General features: G+C 43.5%; 1 protein-coding gene across 9 annotated transcripts in view; it reads left to right on the top strand.

Annotated features, from left to right (window-relative positions):
• vipr1b (vasoactive intestinal peptide receptor 1b) overlaps window positions 1-13,724 on the top strand; it is a 183,731-nt gene extending 170,007 nt beyond the window's left edge. For 8 of the 9 annotated variants that reach the window (XM_061921300.1, XM_061921298.1, XM_061921296.1 and 5 more), the window contains 3 exons: window positions 137-266; window positions 1,649-1,690; window positions 8,225-13,724. In XM_061921300.1, coding sequence (XP_061777284.1) covers window positions 137-266; window positions 1,649-1,690; window positions 8,225-8,404 — 352 coding nt within the window. In that variant the 3' untranslated portion in view covers window positions 8,405-13,724. The remainder of the gene's footprint in view (window positions 1-136; window positions 267-1,648; window positions 1,691-8,224) is intronic. The other variant, XR_009809757.1, reaches the window with a different exon arrangement.
• The last annotated feature ends 1,515 nt before the right edge of the window (window positions 13,725-15,239 follow it).

The following is a 15,239-nucleotide window of genomic DNA, read 5'->3' as shown; positions in this document are numbered from 1 at the left end:
ATGTAACATGGTCATATATTGTTTACATGTAACATTGTCCTATTGTTTACATGTAACATTGTCATATAGTGCTTACATGTAACATTGTTGTATATTGTTGACATAAACAAAGAAGTCATGTTGTTGTTTGTTTCAGGAGGTTAGCAAAGTCCACGCTGCTCCTCATTCCTCTGTTTGGCATCAACTTCATCGTCTTTGCTTTCATTCCGGAACAAGTCAAGACTCAAATCCGACTGGTCTTTGACTTGATTCTGGGCTCCTTCCAGGTAATTACATTCAGTACTACTATCATCTTTATTTATATTACTGTTATGATTATAATTATTACTATCATCATTATTAGGGTAACACTTTAGTATGAGGAACACATATTCACCATTAATTAGTTGCTTATTAACATGCAAATTAGTACGATATTGGCTCTTAATTGGTCATTATTAAGTATTTATTAATGCCTTATTCTGCATGGCCTTATTATACAAGCAGTAAGCCATTAACTAAGAGTCTTCCCTCAATAACCTCAGAATGATTGCTCATGAGTAACCCTAATTCTTATATGTTCCCCAACTGTCCAAATAACTCTAAATGAAATTTTTCTGACTTTAATAAGCAACTAAGTAATGATGAATATATTCCCCATACATACCGGTTGGACGTGCCCTAAACACCTCCCTGGTAGGAGGCCACGGGGAAGACCCAGGACACGTTGGGAAGACTATGTCTCCCGGCTGGCCTGGGAACGCCTCGGGATCCCCCGGGAAGAGCTAGACGAAGTGGCTGGGGAGAGGGAAGTCTGGGCTTCCCTGCTTAGGCTGCTGACCCCGCGACCCGACCTCGGATAAGCGGAGGAAGATGGATGGATGGCTGGATATTCCCATACTAAAGTGTTACCATTATTAGTATTATCATTCTTATCATCATTATTATTACAAGTACTATTATCATCTTTATTATTTATTATATCAGTATTATTATTATTATTATTATTATTATCATCATTACTCCTATAGAGGAAGTTACCTTTTATCTTTTAAAGTTCATTTTTTTTAATGTTATTCAATTACAGTAAATCAAACATTGAAAAATAACAGAACTAAAAGTCCATACAGAATATGTATTATATGATATAATACAATGCAGTATAGTATAATATGATATAATATAATACTGTATAATATAATATGATATAATATAATACTCTATAGTATAGAATAATATGATATAATATAATACAGTATAATATGATATAATATAGTATTAAACAATGTAGTACATTGTGTAATGTACTATAGCATAGTATAATATAGTATAGTACGATATATATAATATATAATACAGTATAATATGATATAATACGGTATAGTAAAAGATAATATATAATACAGTATAGTATAATACATATAACACAGCATAGTATAATATGATATAATAAAGTATAGTATAATAGAATTTAGTATAAAGTAATACAGTAGAGTATAATGTAATACAACGGTCTGATAGATTGTTTTTTTCTTTGCCAAAGACACTTTTGTGAGTGTACGAAAACTGAAATAAAATATTGTTGTAACTTTAGTGATGTGTATAAAATGTATAAAAGACATTGAAATTTGTTCAAGTAAATTCACCTTTGACCTTTCTGACCTTTTAGGGCTTTGTGGTGGCCGTGCTCTACTGCTTCCTCAACGCAGAGGTCAGTGCATCTCTACACACACACACGTTTGTGTTTAGCACAATATTCATGAAAAACGTGTGTATAAGATAATGATGTTGTGTGATGGTGTATGATGATGTATGATCATCCACAAGGATGTATGATATATGATTATGTATGACCATCTATGAACATCTATGAGAATGTATGATATATGATTATGTATGAACATCTATGAGGATGTGTGATGTATGATTACCGGTATGTATGATGATATATGATTATATATGATCATCTATGAGGATGTATGATATATGATTATGTATGATGGTGTTTGATCATCTTTGAGGATGTATGATTTATGTATGATGATGTATGATCATCTATTAGCATGTGTGATATATGAAGATGTATGATAATTTTTGAGGATGTATGATCATCTATGAGGATGTATGATGATGTATGATCATCAATGAGGATGTATGATTATGAGGATGGATTATATATGATTATGTACGATGATGTATGATAATTTATGATGATGTATGGTCGTGTATGTTGATGTATGATATATGAAGATGTATGATCGTGTATGAGGATGTATGATGATGTATGATCATTTATGAGGAAGTATGATGTATGATCATTTATGATGATGTATGATCGTGTATGAGAATGTATGGTTATGTGTGATGGCATATGATGATTTATGATGTATGATAATGTATAAATATGTATGATGTGTGATGATGATGTATGATTATAATGATTTATAAGTATGTGTCATCATTTATGATGTAGGATTATGTATGATGATGTGGAATTTTGCATGACAATGTACAGTATGTTTTGTATGATTATGTGTGATCATATATGATGATGTGTGGTTATGTGTGATAATGTGTGATGATGACGTATGATCATCTATGATGATGTATGATCTTGTATGATGATGATGATGTATGATCTTCTATGATGATGTACAATGATGTATGATATATGTATGATAATGGCTGTTGAGGTATTATGATGTATGACGATCTATATTTATTTATTATGATGTATATTGATGTATGTGTATGTATGATGATTTATGATGGTTCATTTTGTATGATTATGTATGATGTATAAAAAAAAGTATAATGTGTGATTATGATGATGTATGGTGATGAATGAAGATGTATGATTATATATGATGATGTATAATTATGTATGATTATGCATGATGATGTACGATAAAATATGATAGTATATGATGATGTATGATGATGTATGATGATGTCACGTAGCAGGTTACAACATAGTTGAGGTTTAGGTCTGGGCTCAGGCTGGGATGTTGCATTACTATTCTTGGATGAATTGTAGCATGTGTGCGGAAGTTCATCATGTTTGGACGCAGTGGTGGCGTCTTGTTTGGACGCAGTGGTGGCGTCTTGTTTGGACGCAGTGGTGGCGTCATGTTTGGACGCAGTGGTGGCGTCATGTTTGGACGCAGTGGTGGCGTCATGTTTGGACGCAGTGGTGGCGTCATGTTTGGACACAGTGTTAGCGTCATGTTTGGACGCAGTGGTGGCGTCATGTTTGGACGCAGTGGTGGCGTCATGTTTGGACGCAGTGGTGGCGTCATGTTTGGACGCAGTGGTGGCGTCATGTTTGGACGCAGCGGTGGCGTCATGTTTGGACGCAGTGGTGGCGTCATGTTTGGACACAGTGTTAGCGTCATGTTTGGACGCAGTGGTGGCGTCATGTTTGGACGCAGTGGTGGCGTCATGTTTGGACGCAGTGGTGGCGTCATGTTTGGACGCAGTGGTGGCGTCATGTTTGGACGCAGTGTTGGCGGCATGTTTGGACGCAGTGTTGGCGTCATGTTTGGACGCAGTGGTGGCGTCATGTTTGGACGCAGTGGTGGCGTCATGTTTGGACGCAGTGGTGGCGTCATGTTTGGACGCAGTGGTGGCGTCATGTTTGGACGCAGTGGTGGCGTCATGTTTGGACACAGTGGTGGCGTCATGTTTGGACGCAGTGGTGGCGTCATGTTTGGATGCAGTGTTGGCGTCATGTTTGGACGCAGTGGTGGCGTCATGTTTGGACGCAGTGGTGGCGTCATGTTTGGACGCAGTGGTGGCGTCATGTTTGGACGCAGTGGTGGCGTCATGTTTTGACGCAGTGGTGGCGTCATGTTTGGACGCAGTGGTGGCGTCATGTTTGGACGCAGTGTTGGCGTCATGTTTGGACGCAGTGGTGGCGTCATGTTTGGACGCAGTGTTGGCGTCATGTTTGGACGCAGTGTTGGCGTCATGTTTGGACGCAGTGTTGGCGTCATGTTTGGACGCAGTGGTGGCGTCATGTTTGGACGCAGTGGTGGCGTCATGTTTGGACGCAGTGGTGGCGTCATGTTTGGACGCAGTGGTGGCGTCATGTTTGGACGCAGTGGTGGCGTCTTGTTTGGACGCAGTGGTGGCGTCATGTTTGGACGCAGTGGTGGCGTCATGTTTGGACGCAGTGGTGGCGTCATGTTTGGACGCAGTGTTGGCGTCTTGTTTGGACGCAGTGGTGGCGTCTTGTTTGGACGCAGTGGTGGCGTCATGTTTGGACGCAGTGGTGGCGTCTTGTTTGGACGCAGTGGTGGCGTCATGTTTGGACGCAGTGGTGGCGTCTTGTTTGGACGCAGTGGTGGCGTCATGTTTGGACGCAGTGGTGGCGTCATGTTTGGACGCAGTGGTGGCGTCATGTTTGGACGCAGTGGTGGCGTCATGTTTGGACGCAGTGGTGGCGTCATGTTTGGACGCAGTGGTGGCGTCATGTTTGGATGCAGTGTTGGCGTCATGTTTGGACGCAGTGGTGGCGTCATGTTTGGACGCAGTGGTGGCGTCATGTTTGGACGCAGTGGTGGCGTCATGTTTGGACGCAGTGGTGGCGTCATGTTTTGACGCAGTGGTGGCGTCATGTTTGGACGCAGTGGTGGCGTCATGTTTGGACGCAGTGTTGGCGTCATGTTTGGACGCAGTGGTGGCGTCATGTTTGGACGCAGTGTTGGCGTCATGTTTGGACGCAGTGTTGGCGTCATGTTTGGACGCAGTGGTGGCGTCATGTTTGGACGCAGTGGTGGCGTCATGTTTGGACGCAGTGGTGGCGTCATGTTTGGACGCAGTGGTGGCGTCATGTTTGGACGCAGTGGTGGCGTCATGTTTGGACGCAGTGGTGGCGTCTTGTTTGGACGCAGTGGTGGCGTCATGTTTGGACGCAGTGGTGGCGTCATGTTTGGACGCAGTGGTGGCGTCATGTTTGGACGCAGTGTTGGCGTCTTGTTTGGACGCAGTGGTGGCGTCTTGTTTGGACGCAGTGGTGGCGTCATGTTTGGACGCAGTGGTGGCGTCTTGTTTGGACGCAGTGGTGGCGTCATGTTTGGACGCAGTGGTGGCGTCTTGTTTGGACGCAGTGGTGGCGTCATGTTTGGACGCAGTGGTGGCGTCATGTTTGGACGCAGTGGTGGCGTCATGTTTGGACGCAGTGGTGGCGTCTTGTTTGGACGCAGTGGTGGCGTCATGTTTGGACGCAGTGGTGGCGTCATGTTTGGACGCAGTGGTGGCGTCATGTTTGGACGCAGTGTTGGCGTCATGTTTGGACGCAGTGGTGGCGTCATGTTTGGACGCAGTGGTGGCGTCATGTTTGGACGCAGTGGTGGCGTCATGTTTGGACGCAGTGGTGGCGTCATGTTTGGACGCAGTGGTGGCGTCATGTTTGGACGCAGTGTTGGTGTCTTGTTTGGACGCAGTGGTGGCGTCTTGTTTGGACGCAGTGGTGGCGTCATGTTTGGACGCAGTGGTGGCGTCTTGTTTGGACGCAGTGGTGGCGTCATGTTTGGACGCAGTGGTGGCGTCTTGTTTGGACACAGTGGTGGCGTCATGTTTGGACACAGTGGTGGCGTCATGTTTGGACGCAGTGGTGGCGTCTTGTTTGGACACAGTGGTGGCGTCATGTTTGGACGCAGTGGTGGCGTCATGTTTGGACGCAGTGGTGGCGTCATGTTTGGACGCAGTGGTGGCGTCTTGTTTGGACACAGTGGTGGCGTCATGTTTGGACGCAGTGGTGGCGTCATGTTTGGACGCAGTGGTGGCGTCATGTTTGGACGCAGTGGTGGCGTCATGTTTGGACGCAGTGGTGGCGTCATGTTTGGACGCAGTGGTGGCGTCATGTTTGGACGCAGTGGTGGCGTCATGTTTGGACGCAGTGGTGGCGTCATGTTTGGACGCAGTGGTGGCGTCATGTTTGGACGCAGTGGTGGCGTCATGTTTGGACGCAGTGGTGGCGTCATGTTTGGACGCAGTGTTGGCGTCTTGTTTGGACGCAGTGGTGGCGTCTTGTTTGGACGCAGTGGTGGCGTCATGTTTGGACGCAGTGGTGGCGTCTTGTTTGGACGCAGTGGTGGCGTCATGTTTGGACGCAGTGGTGGCGTCTTGTTTGGACACAGTGGTGGCGTCATGTTTGGACACAGTGGTGGCGTCATGTTTGGACGCAGTGGTGGCGTCTTGTTTGGACACAGTGGTGGCGTCATGTTTGGACACAGTGGTGGCGTCATGTTTGGACACAGTGGTGGCGTCATGTTTGGACGCAGTGGTGGCGTCATGTTTGGACGCAGTGGTGGCGTCTTGTTTGGACGCAGTGGTGGCGTCATGTTTGGACGCAGTGGTGGCGTCTTGTTTGGACGCAGTGTTAGCGTCATGTTTGAACGCAGTGGTGGTGTCTTGTTTGGACGCAGTGGTGGCGTCTTGTTTGGACACAGTGGTGGCGTCATGTTTGGACGCAGTGGTGGCGTCATGTTTGGACGCAGTGGTGGCGTCATGTTTGGACGCAGTGGTGGCGTCATGTTTGGACGCAGTGGTGGCGTCATGTTTGGACGCAGTGGTGGCGTCTTGTTTGGACGCAGTGGTGGCGTCTTGTTTGGACGCAGTGGTGGCGTCATGTTTGGACGCAGTGGTGGCGTCATGTTTGGACGCAGTGGTGGCGTCATGTTTGGACGCAGTGTTGGCGTCTTGTTTGGACGCAGTGGTGGCGTCTTGTTTGGACGCAGTGGTGGCGTCATGTTTGGACGCAGTGGTGGCGTCTTGTTTGGATGCAGTGGTGGCGTCATGTTTGGACGCAGTGGTGGCGTCTTTGGACGCAGTGGTGGCGTCATGTTTGGACACAGTGGTGGCGTCATGTTTGGACGCAGTGGTGGCGTCATGTTTGGACGCAGTGGTGGTGTCTTGTTTGGACGCAGTGGTGGCGTCTTGTTTGGACACAGTGGTGGCATCATGTTTGGACGCAGTGGTGGCGTCATGTTTGGACGCAGTGGTGGCGTCATGTTTGGACGCAGTGGTGGCGTCATGTTTGGACGCAGTGGTGGCGTCATGTTTGGACGCAGTGGTGGCCTCTTGTTTGGACGCAGTGGTGGCGTCTTGTTTGGACGCAGTGGTGGCGTCATGTTTGGACGCAGTGGTGGCGTCTTGTTTGGACGCAGTGTTGGCGTCTTGTTTGGACGCAGTGTTAGCGTCTTGTTTGGACGCAGTGTTAGCGTCTTGTTTGGACACAGTGTTAGCGTCTTGTTTGGACGCAGTGGTGGCGTCTTGTTTGGACGCAGTGGTGGCGTCATGTTTGGACGCAGTGGTGGCGTCTTGTTTGGACGCAGTGGTGGCGTCATGTTTGGACGCAGTGTTGGTGTCATGTTTGGACGCAGTGGTGGCGTCATGTTTGGACGCAGTGGTGGCGTCATGTTTGGACGCAGTGGTGGCGTCTTGTTTGGACGCAGTGGTGGCGTCATGTTTGGACGCAGTGGTGGCGTCATGTTTGGACGCAGTGGTGGCGTCATGTTTGGACGCAGTGGTGGCGTCATGTTTGGACGCAGTGGTGGCGTCATGTTTGGACGCAGTGGTGGCATCTTGTTTGGACGCAGTGTTGGCGTCATGTTTGGACGCAGTGGTGGCGTCATGTTTGGACGCAGTGTTGGCGTCATGTTTGGACGCAGTGTTGGCGTCATGTTTGGACGCAGTGGTGGCGTCATGTTTGGACGCAGTGGTGGCGTCATGTTTGGACGCAGTGGTGGCGTCATGTTTGGACGCAGTGGTGGCGTCATGTTTGGACGCAGTGGTGGCGTCATGTTTGGACGCAGTGGTGGCGTCATGTTTGGACGCAGTGGTGGCGTCTTGTTTGGACGCAGTGGTGGCGTCTTGTTTGGACACAGTGGTGGTGTCATGTTTGGACGCAGTGGTGGCGTCATGTTTGGACGCAGTGGTGGCGTCATGTTTGGACGCAGTGTTGGCGTCATGTTTGGACGCAGTGGTGGCGTCATGTTTGGACGCAGTGTTGGCGTCATGTTTGGACGCAGTGTTAGCGTCTTGTTTGGACGCAGTGTTAGCGTCATGTTTGGACGCAGTGTTAGCGTCATGTTTGGACGCAGTGGTGGCGTCTTGTTTGGACGCAGTGTTAGCGTCATGTTTGGACGCAGTGGTGGCGTCTTGTTTGGACGCAGTGTTAGCGTCATGTTTGGACCCAGTGTTAGCTGCTCTGACGTGATGCTGCTCTGTTGTGGCGCAGGTGCAAGGTGAGCTGAGGAGGAAGTGGCGACGCTGGCACCTTCAGCGTCACGTGACGGCCGACAGCAAGTCCCAGCAGCCCAGCAGCAACTTCAGCACACAGATCAGCCTGCTGACACGCTGCAGCCCCAAGAGCAGGCGCGCCTCCTCCTCCAATCACCAGCACATGTCCCGCCTCTAGTTAGTATGGGCTGAGTGGCTTAAAGGGTTCCTGGTTCGAGCCCCAGCTTCTACCAACCTCCTCACGTCCGTTGTGTCCTTGAGCAAGACACGTGGTTTGGACCTCGCATGGCAGCTCCCGCCATCAGTGAGTGAGCAAGTGAATGTGTGTGTGAATGGCTGAATGTGGAAGTAGTGTCAAAGCGCTTTGAGGATCTTGAAGGTAGAAAAGTGATATACAAATATAAGCCATTTACCAATAATATTTATATTAATATCGTTATTATATCAACACATGTCCCGCCTCTAATTATCATCATTATTAATATTATATCACCAACATATGTCCTGCCTGGAATTATTAATAATATGTATATTAATATTATTATATCACCAACATATGTCCCGCCTTTAATTATTAATAATATTGATATTATTATTAATAATATGTTTATTAAAATTATATAACCAACACATGTCCCGCCTCTAATTATTAATGATATTTATATAAAAATTCATTTAACAACAAATGTCCTGCCACTAATTATCATCATTGTTGTTATTATTAATATAATTATATCACCAACACATTTTCCGCCTCTAATTACCATCATTATTAACATTATTATTATATCACCAACACATGTCCTGCCTGTAATTATTATCAATATTAATATTAATATTATTAAAATCACCAACACATTTCCCACATATAATTATCATCATCATTATTATTAATAATATTTTTATATCACCAACTAATGTCCTCCCTTTAATTATCATCATTATTATATTAATATTATTACATCACCAACACATTTCTCAGCATTAATTATCAACATTATTAGTATTATTAATGTTATTATTATATCACCAACACATGTCTCACCGCAAATTTTCATCATCATTATATTATTGTTATAACTATTATTAATGTTAATGAAACAACAAGGCATGTCCCACCTTTAATAATCATCAATATTATTATTATTAATGTTATTATTAATACTGTTAGTGTTATCGTTGATATTATTATTAGTCCGTCCGTCACTCAAAGCTTTCTCCTTTTGAATGTCCAAAGTCAATCAATCCATATGAATGCGTCCTTGTTTCCCCATTCCGTTTGAGTGCGTCTTTTCTTGGTTTCCCATTCCGTTTGAGTGCTGTCTTTTGTTTGTTTCCCATTCCATTTGAGTGCTATCTTTTGTTCGTTTTCCATCCGGTTTGAGTGTGTCTTTTGTTTGTTTCCCATTCCATTTGAGTGTGTCTTTTGTTTGTTTCCCATTCCATTTGAGTGCTGTCTTTTGTTCGTTTTCCATCTAGTTTGAGTGAGTCCTTTCTTTGTTTCCCATGCCCTATGAGTGTGTCTTTTGTTTGTTTCCCATACCCTATGAGTTTTTCTTTGGTTTGTTTCCCATTCTGTTTCAGTGCACCTTTTGTTTTTGTCCCATTCAGTTTGAGTGTGTCTTTTGTTTGTTTCCCATTCCATTTGAGTGCTATCTTTTGTTCGTTTTCCATCCGGTTTGGGTGTGTCTCTTCTTTGTTTGCTGTTCCGTTTAAGTTCGTCTTTTGTTTGTTTCCCATTCCGTTTGAGTGTGTCTTTTGTTTGTTTCCCATTCCGTTTGAGTGCTATCTTTTGTTCGTTTTCCTTCCGGTTTGAGTGTGTCTCTTCTTTGTTTGCTGTTCCGTTTGAGTGCGTCTTTTCTTTGTTTCCCATACCGTATGAATGCGTCCTTGTTTCCCATTCCATTTGAGTGCAGTCTTTTGTTCGTTTCCCACCCGGTTTTGAGTGTGTCTTTTGTTTGTTTCCCATTCCATTTGAGTGCTATCTTTTGTCCGTTTTCCATCCGGTTTGAGTGTGTCTCTTATATGTTTGCTGTTCCTTTTGAGTGCGTCTTTTGTTTGTTTCCCATTCCGTTTGAGTGCTATCTTTTTGTTTGTTTTCTGTTTCGTTTGAGTGCGTCTTTTATTTGTTTCCCATTCCATTTGAGTGCTATTTTTTTGTTCGTTTCCATCCGGTTTGAGTGTGTCTCTTCTTTGTTTGCTGTTCCGTTTGAGTGTGTCTTTTGTTTGTTTCCCATTCCATTTGAGTGCTGTTTTTTGTTCGTTTTCCATCCGGTTTGAGTGTGTCTCTTCTTTGTTTGCTATTCCGTTTGAGTGTGTCCTTTGTTTGTTTCCCATTCCGTTTGAGTGCGTCTTTTGTTTGTTTCCCATTCCATTTGAGTGCTATCTTTTGTCCGTTTTCCATCCGGTTTGAGTGTGTCTCTTATATATTTTCTGTTCCTTTTGAGTGCGTCTTTTGTTTGTTTCCCATTCCGTTTGAGTGCGTCTTTTATTTGTTTCCCATTCCATTTGAGTGCTGTCTTTTGTTCGTTTTCCATCCGGTTTGAGTGTGTCTCTTCTTTGTTTGCTATTCCGTTTGAGTGTGTCTTTTGTTTGTTTTCCATTCCGTTTGAGTGCGTCTTTTGTTTGTTTCCCATTCCATTTGAGTGCTATCTTTTGTCCGTTTTCCATCCGGTTTGAGTGTGTCTCCTATATATTTTCTGTTCCTTTTGAGTGCGTCTTTTGTTTGTTTCCCATTCCGTTTGAGTGCGTCTTTTATTTGTTTCCCATTGCATTTGAGTGCTGTCTTTTGTTCGTTTTCCATCCGATTTGAGTCCGTTTTTGTTTGTTTCCCATTCCGTTTGAGTGCGTCTCTTATTTGTTTCCCATTCCATTTGAGTGCTATCTTTTGTTCGTTTTCCAACCGGTTTGAGTGTGTCTCTTCTTTGTTTGCTGTTCCGTTTGAGTGCGTCTTTCCTTTGTTTCCCATGCCGTTTGAGTGTTGTCTTTTGTTTGTTTACTATTCCATATGAATGCGTCCCTGTTTCCTATTCCGTTTGAGTGCTGTCTTTTGTTCGTTTTCCATCCGATTTGAGTCCGTTTTTGTTTGTTTTCCATTCCACTTGAGTGCTGTCTTTTGTTCGTTTTCCATCCGGTTTGAGTGTGTCTTTTGTTTGTTTGCTATTCCATTTGAGTGCGTCTTTTGTTTGTTTCCCATTCCATTTGAGTGCTGTCTTTTGATCGTTTTCCATCCGGTTTGAGTGTGTCTTTTCTTTGTTTGCTATTCCGTTTCAGTGCGTCTTATGTTTGTTTCCCATTCCATTTGAGTGCTATCTTTTGTCCGTTTTCCATCCGGTTTGAGTGTGTCTCTTATATGTTTTCTGTTCCTTTTGAGTGCGTCTTTTGTTTGTTTCCCATTCCATTTGAGTGCGTCTTTTATTTGTTTCCCATTCCATTTGAGTGCTATCTTTTTGTTCGTTTTCCATCCGGTTTGAGTGTGTCTCTTCTTTTTTTGCTGTTCCGTTTGAGTGCAGTCTTTTGTTCGTTTCCCACCCGGTTTGAGTGTGTCTTTTGTTTGTTTCCCATTCCGTTTGAGTGCGTTTTTTGTTCGTTTCCCATTCCATTTGAGTGCTATCTTTTGTTTTTTTTTCCATAAGGTTTGAGTGTGTCTCTTCTTTGTTTGCTGTTCCATTTGAGTGTGTCTTTTCTTTGTTTGCTATTCCGTTTCAGTGCGTCTTATGTTTGTTTCCCATTCCATTTGAGTGCTATCTTTTGTCCGTTTTCCATCCGGTTTGAGTGTGTCTCTTATATGTTTTCTGTTCCTTTTGAGTGCGTCTTTTGTTTGTTTCCCATTCCGTTTGAGTGCGTCTTTTGTTTGTTTCCCATTTCGTTTGAGTGAGTCTTTTATTTGTTTCCCATTCCATTTGAGTGCTATCTTTTGTTCGTTTTCCATCCTTTTTGAGTGCGTCTTTTGTTTGTTTCCCATTTCGTTTGAGTGAGTCTTTTATTTGTTTCCCATTCCATTTGAGTGCTATCTTTTTGTTCGTTTTCCATCCGGTTTGAGTGTGTCTCTTCTTTGTTTTCTATTCCGTTTGAGTGCGTCTTTTGTTTGTTTCCCATTGCATTTGAGTGCTATTTTTTTGTTCGTTTCCATCCGGTTTGAGTGTGTCTCTCCTTAGTTTGCTGTTCCGTTTGAATGCTTCTTTTGTTTGTTTCCCATTCCATTTGAGTGCTATCGTTTGTCTGTTTGCCTTCCAGTTTGGGTGTCTCTCTTCTTTTTTTGCTGTTCCGTTTGAGTGCAGTCTTTTGTTCGTTTCCCACCCGGTTTGAGTGTGTCTTTTGTTTGTTTCCCATTCCGTTTGAGTGCGTTTTTTGTTCGTTTCCCATTCCATTTGAGTGCTATCTTTTGGTTTTTTTTCCATAAGGCTTGAGTGTGTCTCTTCTTTGTTTGCTGTTCCATTTGAGTGCGTCTTTTGTTTGTTTCCAATTGCATTTGAGTGCTATCTTTTGTTCGTTTTCCATCCGGTTTGAGTGTGTCTCTTCTTTTTTTGCTGTTCTGTTTGAGTGCAGTCTTTTGTTCGTTTCCCACCCGGTTTGAGTGCGTCTTTTGTTTGTTTCCCATTCCATTTGAGTGCTATCTTTTGTTTTTTTTCCATAAGGTTTGAGTGTGTCTCTTCTTTGTTTGCTGTTCCATTTGAGTGCGTCTTTTGTTTGTTTCCAATTGCATTTGAGTGCTATCTTTTGTTCGTTTTCCATCCGGTTTGAGTGTGTCTCTTCTTTTTTTGCTGTTCTGTTTGAGTGCAGTCTTTTGTTCGTTTCCCACCCGGTTTGAGTGCGTCTTTTGTTTGTTTCCCATTCCATTTGAGTGCTATCTTTTGTTTTTTTTCCATAAGGTTTGAGTGTGTCTCTTCTTTGTTTTCCATCCGATTTGAGTCCGTTTTTGTTTGTTTTCCATTCCACTTGAGTGCTGTCTTTTGTTCGTTTTCCATCCGGTTTGAGTGTGTCTTTTCTTTGTTTGCTATTCCGTTTGAGTGCGTCTTTTGTTTGCATCCCATTCCATTTGAGTGTTGTTTGGTCCTATTCCGTTTGAATGCGTCCTTGTTTCCCATTCTGTTTGAGTGCTGTCTGTAGCTGAAATATGAAATATTTGTTAGTTTGCGTGCAGCTGGGCAGGGACAACCGACAGGAGGGTCCACTCCGCTCTCGCATGTTTGTTATTGAATAAACACGGACAAATGATAAAGCGGGACAAGTGATCGATGACGGCAAAACTTCATTTTCGTTTATTGATTTTTTTTCATTGATTGTTGATTGTTTCCATGACAACCCAGCAGAGAAACAACTTGTGGCGTTTTTCCTGTGTCCAGTGTGTACAGTACGTGTTGTGACTAGTATTAATGTAAATAATTATTACGGCTCCTCGTGGTAAAGTTGTTGAAGAGCTCTAAGTGTACTTTGTGTATTCACCACTCACACACTTTAAATGTGCTTTTTTCAGAGTAAAAATGGCAGGAAAATAACCTTCTCGTGTCCTGTCCTCGCTTCAAGGAGCTCGTAGCCCAAATGGTTTTATTGTTTCCAACGCTTGCCGTGAATCGGTAATACTTCAAAATGTATCGCAGTACTTTTGTGCTGTTTCCTGGAGATGGATTGCTGGCGATCACACAATGCAGACTTCGCTCGGCGGCGCTTTCACGGGCACTTGAACGCACCGCCCGGCCGTGATGGATGTAGACGCGCACTTTGCCAGGGGAAAAATTGCGGGAGACGTGGAGCTGTGATTAATTTGCAACGCGCCGCGCTTCACGCTAGCGTAAACAAGCACATTAGCACAATGACAGGATGTCGGATGTGATGACATCATCGGCAGCCTTGTTCAAAGTCAGACTGATGGAGCGTTTCAACGAGCGGCCATTGTTTGCGGCTCCAGTAATTGATCACGTTTATGTTGTGTAACATATTTTGGTCTAATGGCCTCACTTTCACCCGTGTGGCTTTACACTTGTCAACTTCCAGTGTCGTACTTTTAGCACATTGCCGGACTATAGAGTGCACCGTTACACAAGCCACACCCACTCAATTTTAGAACGAGTGCACATTTTCCCATATATTAGCCTATAAGACAAAGATATATACATTTTGAATGAGTTATTTACACATAAATGTTTATTTACACAGTGTCATGGTTTCCAAACGGTGTCTGTGACAGGGCAGTAAAACGGCTGAGCAAACAAAACAGAAGTCATCGTCATGGATGCAAGCTAAATAGACTCAATAACTCCATGATGACGTTTTGGGGAATTTACTGAGGAATTTGTGAAATTGAAACAATACAAAAAATTGTAAGTTGATTATACTTACGCAGATCCTCATAAACGTGTTAGCATATTGAATAATGCTAACAATGCTAACTTGATTACATTACAATAGCACAGAAAAAAATCCATGAAAACATTCCTACAGACGTCACACATAGGACGCTTTCGTAAGTAAGAATTGTTTTAGTTATATTGTAAAATTTACAAAGGTTGATTGGAGCGATAAATGGAGAACGAGTAAAAACGCTATGGACGGAAGAAGACGGAATAGAATAGCACTTGTACTTCCAGTCCGAAGCTTTAAATTTAAATACATTCGCCCGTAGATGGCGTCCACAAAAATGCCATTGTGGGTTCATAATAGTAACACAGACAAGTCGTAAACATGTTAGCATATTAGCCAATGCTAATGACGATAGTTTCAATACGTACAACTATGCACGAAAACACTCCTACAGACAGTTTCCATGAGTATGAATTCTTTTACTTACATTGTAAAACTTATAAAGGTTGATTGGAGCGATAAATGAAGAATGAGTAGAAACGCTATGGACAGTTAGAAGACGGAATAGAATAGCACTTGTACTTCCGGTTCGAAGCTTTAAATTTAAATACATTCACCCGTAGATGGCGTCCAAAAGTACGCCATTGTGGGTTAATAATAGTAACACAGACAAGTCGTAAACATATCAGCATATTAGCCAATGCTAATGACGA

The sequence above is a fragment of the Nerophis ophidion genome, linkage group LG15, assembly GCF_033978795.1.
Source record: "Nerophis ophidion isolate RoL-2023_Sa linkage group LG15, RoL_Noph_v1.0, whole genome shotgun sequence".
NCBI lineage: Eukaryota > Metazoa > Chordata > Actinopteri > Syngnathiformes > Syngnathidae > Nerophis > Nerophis ophidion.
Note: the sequence above shows the minus strand (reverse complement) of the source record. Positions and strands in the feature narration are given on the sequence as shown.